Raw genomic sequence first — 12,040 nt, 5'->3', positions numbered from 1 at the left:
ATTTGTATGATATGTCAAATGTATTAATTAAATAATTGCAATTAATAATATTTAAAAATGTCATATTATTAGTGTTTTTGTCAAGGTCTTTGCATGTAAACTATTTCTTTGGTAAACTTTGAAGCAGCAAATGGGAGAGGCTTATCTTAGCATGTTATTTTTATATTTTAACTGTATTATTATTATTTATTTCAAGTGAGATGCGTATTGTTTTCAATAGAAGCAGCAACACATTTAACACATACAAAGATTCCGATTCCTCGTTTCGATACTGGTTTGTAACGATTCTCAAATACGATGCTTTTAAGTCATAAAAGTTTCCATGGTTCAAACGAAAGTTCTTTTTGGATGAAATATCTGAACTTCCCCATGAATTTTTTCATGATATGAACTTTTTATTAACTTTACTCCAAAGATTGCGTACAGAGGACAACATCCGTGCCTTCAAGATAGGTCTAGAAGAACAAAGTTGGGAGAGTGTCTACAGTGCAACAGATGTGGACGAGGCATATGACAGCTTCCTTGGTACTTATATGGAGCTCTACGATAAGAACTGTCCCTGGCAAGAAAAGCCCAAGAAGCAAAAGAAAAAACAGCAGCCATGGATGACAAAAGGACTAAAAAACGCCTGTAAGAAGAAGAACACATTATACAGGACATTTATCATTCAACAGACTAAAGAAGCAGAACAAAAGTATAAGACTTACAAAAACAAGTTGACAACTATCTTGAGAGTGTGTAAGAGGGAATATTATAGTCACGTACTAAATAAGAACAAAAATAACATGAGAGCAACTTGGGGCATCTTAAATAGTATTATAAAGAACAACGTTAAGAAAGCAGACTATCCTCCCTATTTCATGGTTGGAAACACTTACAGGAATGACATGAATGCGGTAGCTGAAATGTTTAATGAATATTTTGTAAATATTGGACAAAAACTGGAAGAGGAAATTCCAAAACAAGACACAATTGATGAAGGGATTGATATTATCGATAGGAATCTTAATTCTATGTTTCTCACTGCTGTAACCAAAAAGGAGATCACTGACATTGTTAACCATTTTAAGGCAAAAACATCAACTGATTGTCATGGAATCGAAATGGAAACAATTAAAAGGGTCATCAATGAGATCGCAGACCCGTTAACATATATTAGTAACTTATCATTTCAGACTGGAATATTTCCAAGCAAAATGAAAACAGCCAAGGTGGTTCCAATTTTCAAAAAAGGAGACAAACACCAATTTACAAATTATCGACCAGTTTCCTTGTTACCACAATTCTCGAAAATTGTGGAGAAGCTATTTAATAATAGGTTGGACAAATTTATTAATAAGAATGAATTATTGGCAAGTAGTCAATATGGTTACAGAGCCAACATTTCAACTTCTATGGCACTGATGGAAATCACGGAGGAAATCACTACTGCCATAGACAACAGAAGATGCGCAGCTGCAGTATTCATGGATCTGACAAAAGCCTTCGATACAATTAATCACACTATTTTAATTTCAAAATTAGAAAGGTACGGAATTAGAGGTTTAGTCTTAAATTGGGTTAAAAGCTACCTAGCAAAGAGGAAACAATTTGTAAAGCTAGGAGAATATACATCTGGGAGTCTACACAATACGTGTGGAGTACCACAGGGGTCCATACTGGGACCAAAACTGTTTAACTTGTACATTAACGACATTTGCAAAGTAACTAACAACTTAAAATTGGTCTTATTCGCCGATGATACCACTGCTTTCTGTTCTGGTGAAAGCACACAAGAACTCATTAAAAAGGTCAAGGATGAAATGGTCATATTAAAGTCATGGTTTGACAAGAATAGATTATCTCTGAATTTAAGTAAAACTAAAATAATGCTATTTGGTAATAGTAGAAAGGACACGTACGAGCAAATACAAATTAATGGAACGGATATTGAAAAAGTGGAAGAATATAAATTCCTTGGGGTTATAATAGATGAAAAAATGAGTTGGAAATCTCATATTAAATATATACAGCAAAAGGTGGCGAGAAATATCTCTATATTGAATAAAGCAAAATATCTTCTTGATCAAAAATCACTCCACACTCTGTACTGTTCCTTAGTATTTCCATATCTAACGTATTGTGTGGAGATATGGGGAAATAATTACAAAAGCAATCTTCACTCACTCACTGTACTGCAAAAAAGATCTGTGAGGATAATTCATAATGCCAAGTATAGAGAACATACAAACCCTTTATTTTTAAAATCACAGATATTAAAATTCGCAGATTTAGTACACTTTCAAACCGCTAGAATAATGTATAAAGTTAATAATAACTCGTTACCCAAAAATCTAATCAAGTATTTCTCAATCAGAGAGGAGAAATATGATCTTAGAGGAAAATTAAACCTAAAACATTTATATGCGAGAACAACGCTGAAAACCCATAGCATTTCCGTGTGTGGAATTAAATTATGGAACGGATTGAGTAAAGAACTCAAACAATGTACAGAGATGAGCAAATTCAAAAAACAATACAAGCAGTTGATGTTTGCCAAATACAAGGCAGAAGAGTCCTGATTGTTCTGTCAGGTTTGTTATTTTATTTTATTTATTTATTTTTTTATTTTCTATTTTATTTTATTTTATTTTATTTTTTATTTATTTAATTAAATTTTATTTGTTATTTATTTATTTCTATTTATTTATTTTTTTTTTTTTATAATTTTCTTTGTTGTGTTTAAAAAAAAAGAAAAAAAAAAGCTTTGTTCTTATTTATTTATTTATTTATTTAGTATTGTCATCATATTATCATTATTATGAATGTTCTCTCTTTTTTTGGGGGGAGGGTTATCTCACCGTTATCTATTATGTGTTATCCTGACTATCACAGAAAACACGACATGGAATGCAGGAAGTGAACTACATGTACTGTACTAGATGTAGAATGGATGGGGGGTAGGATTAAATAAGCTTTGCTTCTTCCTACTCCTTTTGGACATGTGGAACTGTCAAAAAATGATTCACGAGATGTATTCCATTGTAACCTTCATGTTCAAATAAACTAAACCAAACCAAACCAAACCAAACCAAACTATGAATTTCTCACAGATCTATTTTCACAGGATTACCCATTCACAAAAGAGGTTTACTTTTAAAAAGCTCGTGAAAAGACATTTGCACATATGCCGTTGTTTATGTGTGAGTGCGTGATCCTGCGGGCGCTTAATCATGCACTCACCTGGGTGCAGAACGTCAAACTTGTAAAAGGTTTGTCTCTGACCTATGAGTCTTGAGCTACCATGTTAGCATTAGTATACTTTGCTGCCTCAGTGTTGGTGTAAGCCGTTTTTATGACACCCTTAATTTTTAAGTAAACAAATAAACAGGATGTAGTAGGAAATGCTCTTATTCTGAAGGCAGGAAGTGTGTTGGGTGGATTGAGAAGGTGTTTTGACATTTGCTAAAACAGATGCACAGTGTACATGAATAAACTTGCATCTTGCAGCTGTAGCTCCTGTCCTTTATTTCCATGGAACGTCCACGTCAGCCAGCATCCTGAAACGCTGGGTTACAGTGGCATGAGACAGACGTCACGTCCCTCATTCTGATTGCTTAGAGGAAGTCTGACGTAGCGCGTCAAAGACGGGGCAATCTGTCATCTCTACACCAGGAATCTGGAGGTGTTTAATCATGTTGGTCGTGCACCCTCCTTTGCAGGACGTCATTGTGTTGCAAATGTCACACTGAGCCGACTGCTCTTTTTACAATTAATCCAAACTTTGCAGCCGCTTCTTCTTCCTTGGTGCTGGCCGCACTCTTCTTGGTTGGTGTTCACGGCTGTTTCTTCCAGGCATCGAAACTAGGAATCAAAATTTTAAAATTTGAACGATCCCGGGAGAATTGGAATGTTAATCCGGGTGCTCGATGCCCAACCCCACATATTACGTATTTGAATGCGTCTTCTGAATGCCTTATATTAGTATTTTTTTTTCATTTAGTAATTTTTATACTTGAAAATGCTTATAAAAGAATTATGCAGGAAATTATTTAGATTTAAAAAAAGATGCAAAATGTGCTTAAATATGCATATAGATTTTTTTTACTAATAATAGGTTGTAGACAACCACAAAAAATTGTTTATTTATTCATGTTGAAAAGCTGCAAGAGTGAACCCGCAAAGTTTGAACCCTGAAGTGACAAGGGATGACTGTACATATACCGTAAGCTGCGACATTTTTCTTAGACATGTCTTAAGATACTACTACTACTACTACTAATCGTTTAAAAAAGGTACCGCGCTGACTCGCTGTGTCATCTTACAAAGAACACTAAACTTATCACACCGCAACTTAACACTCAAAACGTATATCCAGAAAATATTCATTGGTACCTGCCTGGGTGCTGCAATGACGTCAGCCTCCCTCTGGAATCTGGGCTCCTCTGGCTTTCTCTGGTGGACAGAGTCAGCATTGCAGCACCATCCATCCATCCATCCATTTTCTATGCTGCTTGTCCGCCAATTAAATGCTTTATTCATACGCAATGCATTATGGGAAAACAAAAATATTTTAAATATATATGTATTTTTTACATTATGTATCTTACTTTTTATATTTCACTGATATTAAAAACACAAAAGTTAAATCAAGCTTAATTCTTCCAAAAATGGGTGTCATCCTGTACATCGAATGTGACGGTAAAGTGTAAACTTGGAGCTTCCTGTTGTCTGTGGATGTTTTGGTGCAGCTCATCGTCTTGTCTTCTTTCACTGTGTGTCACGTGCACAGTAATAAATTGCAGAATCTTCCGTCGTCAGCCTGCTGATCTCCAGGTACTGAGTGCTGCTGGGCACGTCTTCAGTCATGATGAACCGGTTTCGAAAGGAGTCGGCATAGCTAGCGGAATTTGACCCTGTATTCATCCGCCCGATCCACTGCAGAGCTTTGCCTGGCCTCTGTTGTACCCAGTGAATATAGTACTCTGTCATGTCATACCCAGAAATGACACATGACATCTTCACTGTCTCTCCAGTTGTCTTGACTTGAGAAGACGACTGGTCCAAACGAATCTCACTCCAAACTCCTACAAGAGAAAACACAAAGAAAAAGAAATCAGTCACAAGATGAGACTTATCAAGAGGTGTTTTCTTACCATCCAAATAAAGGAAAAACAATAAACACCAGGCACTTTTGCTGCCCATGTTATACAGTACACTGAAATCCAGTTTTGTTTTCTTGATACAGATTGGGTAGAACTCTTGTTCTGCTCCAGTCATGATGGTTGCAGAGGATGTGCTTATAAGACAGGCAGCGTTTGCATAGACCTCCCACTGCTGCTTGACAAGGGCAGGATTTGACACAGCCTACTTTCCATTAAGTGGGAAAAATGGTGGTTTATTTCACTGTGGTTTGTGGTTCAAGTCGTGGAGTTTACAGTGCGGTGAGCAGATTTTCATTACCGAAAAGCCACAATGATCGGCCCGGCGATGAGGTACTCAAATGATACTCGACGTTTAACAAAAGATGTTTCATAATTTCAATGCATCTAAAGCAGGGGTCTGAAAACTCGCGGCTGGCCCGCCAAGTCACACTTTGCGGCTCGCGACTTGACGGGAAGGACTACTGTAAATGCGGCCCGCAAGGGCTAAGTCAGGGGTCTCAAACTCGCGGCTTGTGGGCCATTTGCGGCCCACCGAGTCACATTTTGTGGCCCGCGACTTGTCTTCAAAGATGAGTGTAATACGGCGTGCGACAAGCCAGTGTTACTCGTAGGATGCACGCATAAGCCTACACCGAACTAAGAGTGAGTGAGTCACTTAAAAAATGTGGTAAAAAAAATTTCACCCATTTTCTATACCGCTTGTCTTCATTAGGGTCACAGGTAAGCTGGAGCCTATCCCAGCTGAATGCAGCAAAATATAAACTGTGAAATGATTTATTCATTTATTTGATTCACCCTTTTTCTGTATCAAGATATTATTGTTATTGTGAGCCATGTATCGCGTGTCGTATCGTGAGGTACCCCGAGATTCCCAGCCCTACCCCCAATACTTGTGGGCCCGGCCTCACTCAGACTTTACCTCCAGCGGCCCCCAGGTAAATTGTGTTTGAGCTTTATTTGCTTTTTAATGGAAAAAAATGCTATGTTGCATCACAGATATGTTTGTCTGTCGTGTTGCATGCTTCATGGAACATAATTCATTTGACTCTTGCAGTACGACTCCTCTGCCAGCATGAAGTGTTCAGTCAGCTTCTGTTTTTGTTCCAGTCTGCTGGTGGTTTGTGTGGTTGTGTCTTTGGCGCAGTAATACACAGCCGTGTCTTCTGCTTTCAGGCTCTTCACCTCCAAATACACTTCATTTTTAGATGTGTCTTTGGTTATGACAAATTGACCGGCAAGATTTTGGGCAAATGCTGTGCCAGTTCCGCCATCGATTCGTCCGATCCATTCCAGTCCTTTTCCCGGCTTCTGACGAATCCAGTGCAACCAAGCAAGAGCAAGTCCTTGCACTTTACAGGACAGGGTGACTGACTGTCCAGGTCCTTTGACCACTGGCCCAGAGGACGTGAGGGACTGACCCTGAGCAACTGGGAAAGCCAGATAAGATTAAAGACTTTCAAAAGATTCATTTTCCTTCCCCTGCATGGTGTAAGCATCACTCACCTGAAATGAGAGCCAAAAGGAAGACGAATCCCGTCATGGTGGGGGAGTGACTGCAAGAACTCAATATGGGAAGTCTCAATGAGGCATTTAAAGCATGCAAGCGGTATGGGTGTGCACTGAATTTACATTTTTAGAAGGCTGGGGTGGGGGCGTGACACAACACAGATGGTAAAAAGGTTCCGAAGAAGAGTGATGCTGATTTCTGTGAATTTCTTTCCTTCAATCGACACGGCCTTTGTTGGCCTGGACATGACATGCAGAGATCTTTACAAGGATCTTCTATCTTATGTATTGTTAGCCACACATGAAATGGCAATTCCATAGTTGTGACTGTACTGTTGCATTATTGCCGTACATTGTATTGTATTGTATTGTATGTACTTTATTTATCCCACAGCGGGGAAATTTACTTGTTACAGCAGCAAGACAAGTAAAGAGAACAGTGTAAAGAAAGAAAGCATAGTGTCTACAACATGGTTCAGGTGGTGCAGGTGTTGTAGAGCCTGACAGCGGTCGGTATGAAGGACCTGCGCAACCTCTCCTTCTTACACCGTGGGTGTAACAGTCTGCTGCTGAAGGAGCTGCTAAGGGAACCCACAGTGTCATGTAGCGGGTGAGAGGTGTTGTCCATGATGGATGTCAGCTTAGCCAACATCCTTCTCTCCCCCACTTCCTCCACGGAGTCCAGAGGACCGTCCAGGACAGAGCTAGCTCGCCTGATCAGCCTATTGATCCTGCTCCTGTCCCTGTCCGTGCTGCCCCCTCTCCAGCAGCCCACAGCATAGAAGATGGCTGAGGCCACCACAGAGTCATAGAAGGTCCGTAAAAGAGTCCTGCACACACCAAAGGACCTCAGTCTCCTCAGCAGGTGGAGGCGACTCTGGCCCTTCTTGTAGAGGGCGTGGGTGTTGACGGACCAGTCCCGTTTGTTGTTAAGGTGAACACCCAGGAATTTGTAGCTGTCTACCAACTCTATGTCCGCTCCCTGGATGTTCACATTGTAGCACAATGGCACAAGATCATCACATCACATTGTAGTGATGATCAAATGAATCTTGGATAATGTTTGGTCTTTCTTGATTGATGATTTAATCCTGGACACAAAAGGACACAAAAACCTGACAGGAACATGATGGTTTCATTGAGTGGCTCTAATATAAAACTGCAGCCTGTCAAATCATTTGCAGTGGAAGTCATTATTGAATTCATCTTACAGAAAATACTGGCAAAGTACAGGAATTTTGTAAATCCAACAAAAATACTGTTCGTGTCTGCCGCCATCACACGTGTTGGACAGAGCTCGTTCCGTACACGGCGGCTGACTTCTCGCTTTTCGTCCTAATGAATATTTACTCTTCTGCCAGTCTTAAAGTTACCATTTTAACATTCCCAACTGTCTTCTACAAATATAAAGACTTGTTATATACGGTGGAATCTCCGTTATCTTACATCCCACTTTGCATATTTGTCAATTGACGTTTACAAAAAAATTCTGACTCGGTTTGCATACATTTGAGCGTGCAATAAGGTGCGTGTCTTCTAAATGCAATTTTATCGCAGAACGCCATTGTTAGCAGCCTATTAGCTTGCTATTACATGGAAACAGGAAGCAGGAGTCGGCTCTGTCACCCGTCTATGATGTCATCAGCAGTTGACGCTGTAGTTCTTTGCTAGCTAACACAGTTTTACCAGAAGTCTCAAAAAGGTCAACACAAAAGACGTTTTCATACTTTTACAATTACAGTTTTACACGCATACATCAATTCTAAATGCATAGAAATGATTAACTTTTAAGGGTACTTTTACCTTCATTCAGCAGTGTTTCTCATCTTTTTTATCAATATGCTGCAACTTTCTTTGGCTCCATTTTAGGGGGGTTTTTTGCAGCTGTGCTCAAAAGAAAAGCAGATAACACATGGCAAAACAGGAAGGTGGTGTCCGTGTTGATCTCGCTGCCACATTGTGTCTTTGTCAACAATCAGGTGTTCAATGAAGGTAAAAGTAACCTTAAATGTTCATTTATCCCTTTCATTCATCATTTATATGCATTTAGAATTGTTGTATGCATGTAAAACTACAAAAACGTGTTTTATGTTAATGTTTTTGGCTTTCTGGAACAATGCATCTTGCCAATGTTGCCATGGAACTATGAATTATGGACCATTTTTGTCATGCTGTATGCTTCATGTGACATCATTCATTCAAGTCGTCATTCAGAGTGTTGACACACTTTTTGTTTTTGTTGCAGTGTGCTGATGGTTTGTGTTGTTGTGTGTCTGGCACAGTAATACACTGCAGTGTCTCCAGGCTGCATGTTTTGCCCTTTTAGAGTCACTGTTTTGCTGGAGCGCTTTACTTCAATACTGAACTTGTTCCTCAGTGAGTCCTGGTAGTAAGCATCGTCAGTATCTGCCATCCCAATCCACTCCAGTCCTCTCCCAGCGGTCTGCCTGACCCACGCTGTGAAGTAGCTGCCCACATCATAAGACACCTGACAGTCGATGCTCAGACTCTGACCAGGCTGCAGAGTCACAGACGGCGGCTGGGTCAGCTGTTCACACTTGACACCTGCGGGGGAAAGATGTGAAATATTAAATGTGATGGATCTTGGCTCACGCGTTCCTCAGTGACACTCACAGGAACCTGCAGCCAGCAACAGCAGCAGAACTAGACGGAGCATGGTTGGTCCTGAAGGTGTTCCGACGGGCTGGAACTTCTCGTCCCGGAGGACATGACGGCAAGTTTTATAGCTCACGGGTGGGAGGTTGACTTTGCATAGAGACACTCCAGGTGTTCTTCAAGATGGCGCACAGTGCTCGTATGCCTCAAAACATTTGCTCTTCCCGTTTACAGTTTTACTGTTCTTCCTTCTTTTGGCTGTAAATCCAATGTATTATTAGCATTACCTGGTTGGGAGTCACTAAACCACATCATATATATCACTCTCCTATTGTTTCGGCATGATTCTAATACATTTAGTATTCCCACAGGAGCAAACATGAGGCATTAATGGCAATGGAAGTCTTTACAGTTGAATCTATGTTCATTTGCATTTTTACCAAACGTATACACTCTCAAATTGCTCCAATATTTCACTTTATAGATCTCAGCAGTAGGGTACTATGCTAAAACATAGAATTCTTTCCAATTCTTACATTCAAGGTCAACACTGACATTTAACATACAGGTTGAGATATCTACGGTACTTCTTTTTATATTTACTATTATTGCAATCTCTTAAAGAGCATTTGTCTTTCACTAAAACGTATGTGTTTTTAGAATAATATAATGTACTGTTATGTTACCTTATGTTATGTTGTCTTATCTTACGTTGTATATGGATGTAATTATATAAAGGTCTCAAAAATGGCAACACAAAACACGTTTTTATAGTTTTGCACTTGTAGTTCTACATGCATAAAACAATTCTACATGCACATGAATGAGAATGAAAGGGATAAATGAACATTTAAGGTTACTTTTACCTTCATTCCGTAGTGTTTTACATCTTGTTTATCAAAATGCTGGCACTTGCAACTTTCTTTGGCTCAATTTTGGAGGTTTTTTGCAGTCATGCTCAAAAGAAAAGCAGAGGCTGAAGGTGAGAAATGCTACTGAATTAAAAAAAATAACTCATGGCAAAACAGGAAGGTGGTGTCCATGTTGATCTCGCTGCCACCTTGTGTCTTTGTCAACAATCAGGTCTTCAATGAAGGTAAAAGTAACCTTGAATGCTCTTTTATCTCTTTCATTCATCATTTATATGCATTTAGAATTGTTGTATGCATGTAAAACTATAAAAATGGGTTTTATGTTAACATTTTGGGCTATTTTGAACAAATTCAGTTGACTTGCATTATTTCTTATGGGAAAAATTGATTTGGTCGACGTACGTTTTGGTTAGAGTTGGACCCTCTGGAACAGATTGACACTAACCAAGGTTCCACTTATATTTTAAATGCATAACCCCATGTGGGTAAATAACAATGCATCTTGCCAATGTTGCCATGGAACTATGAATTATGGACCATTTTTGTCATGCTGTATGCTTCATGTGACATCATTCATTCACGTCGTCATTCAGAGTGTTGACACACTTTTTGTTTTTGTTGCAGTGTGCTGATGGTTTGTGTTGTTGTGTGTGTCTGGCACAGTAATACACTGCAGTGTCTCCAGGCTGCATGTTTTGCCCTTTTAGAGTCACTGTTTTGCTGGAGCGCTTTACTTCAATACTGAACTTGTTCCTCAGTGAGTCCTGGTAGTAAGAGCTGCCCGTATATGCGCTCCCAATCCACTCCAGTCCTCTCCCAGCGGTCTGCCTGACCCACGCTGTGAAGTAGCTGCCCACATCATAAGACACCTGACAGTCGATGCTCAGACTCTGACCAGGCTGCAGAGTCACAGACGGCGGCTGGGTCAGCTGTTCACACTTGACACCTGCGGGGGAAAGATGTGAAATATTAAATGTGATGGATCTTGGCTCACGCGTTCCTCAGTGACACTCACAGGAACCTGCAGCCAGCAACAGCAGCAGAACTAGACGGAGCATGGTTGGTCCTGAAGGTGTTCCGACGGGCTGGAACTTCTCGTCCCGGAGGACATGACGGCAAGTTTTATAGCTCACGGGTGGGAGGTTGACTTTGCATAGAGACACTCCAGGTGTTCTTCAAGATGGCGCACAGTGCTCGTATGCCTCAAAACATTTCCTCTTCCCGTTTACTTACAGTTTTACTGTTCTTCCTTCTTTTGGCTGTAAATCCAATGTATTATTAGCATTACCTGGTTGGGAGTCACTAAACCACATCATATATATCATATATATCCTCTTTTTTTGGATTCGATTCTAATAAAGCCCTGTGATTGACTGAAGACCAGTCCACGGTGTACCCCGCCTCTCGCCCAAAGTTAGCTGGGATAGGCTCCAGCATCCCCCCCGCGACCCTTGTGAGGATAAGCGTCATAGAAGGTGGATGGATGGGTTCTAATACATTTAGTATTCCCACAGGAGCAAACATGAGGCTTTACAGTTGAATCTGTGTTCATTTGCATTTTTACCAAACGTATACACTCTCAAATTGCTCCAATATTTCACTTTATAGATCTCAGCAGTAGGGTACTATGCTAAAACATAGAATTCTTTCCAATTCTTACATTCAAGGTCAACACTGACATTTAACATACAGGTTGAGATATCTACGGTACTTCTTTTTATATTTACTATTATTGCAATCTCTTAAAGAGCATTTGTCTTTCACTAAAACGTATGTGTTTTTAGAATAATATAATATTGTTATGTAATATAATGTAATTGTATTTCATAATATGTGCATTGCATTTAATATTTTATTATTGTATTACAAGTAAATTATATTATGTTATATTATATTATACTA

The 12,040-nt window shown here is 39.5% G+C and overlaps 1 protein-coding gene and 1 long non-coding RNA gene across 2 annotated transcripts in view; one reads left to right on the top strand and one right to left on the bottom strand.

Annotated features, from left to right (window-relative positions):
* LOC129171687 (uncharacterized) overlaps nucleotides 1-11,215 on the bottom strand; it is a 27,880-nt gene extending 16,665 nt beyond the window's left edge. Inside the window, exons 1-3 of the mRNA XM_054760589.1 lie at nucleotides 11,154-11,215; nucleotides 10,783-11,084; nucleotides 725-732 (exon numbers count right to left, since the gene is read on the bottom strand). Of these exons, the coding sequence (XP_054616564.1) occupies nucleotides 725-732; nucleotides 10,783-11,084; nucleotides 11,154-11,196 (353 nt within the window). The 5' untranslated portion in view covers nucleotides 11,197-11,215. The remainder of the gene's footprint in view (nucleotides 1-724; nucleotides 733-10,782; nucleotides 11,085-11,153) is intronic.
* LOC129171692 (uncharacterized) overlaps nucleotides 1-12,040 on the top strand; it is a 33,410-nt gene extending 21,370 nt beyond the window's left edge. Inside the window, exon 3 of the long non-coding RNA XR_008566818.1 lies at nucleotides 6,318-12,040. This is a non-coding gene — a long non-coding RNA (uncharacterized LOC129171692). The remainder of the gene's footprint in view (nucleotides 1-6,317) is intronic.

The sequence above is a fragment of the Dunckerocampus dactyliophorus genome, chromosome 18, assembly GCF_027744805.1.
Source record: "Dunckerocampus dactyliophorus isolate RoL2022-P2 chromosome 18, RoL_Ddac_1.1, whole genome shotgun sequence".
Lineage (NCBI taxonomy): Eukaryota > Metazoa > Chordata > Actinopteri > Syngnathiformes > Syngnathidae > Dunckerocampus > Dunckerocampus dactyliophorus.
This window is presented reverse-complemented; position numbering and strand designations above follow the sequence as displayed.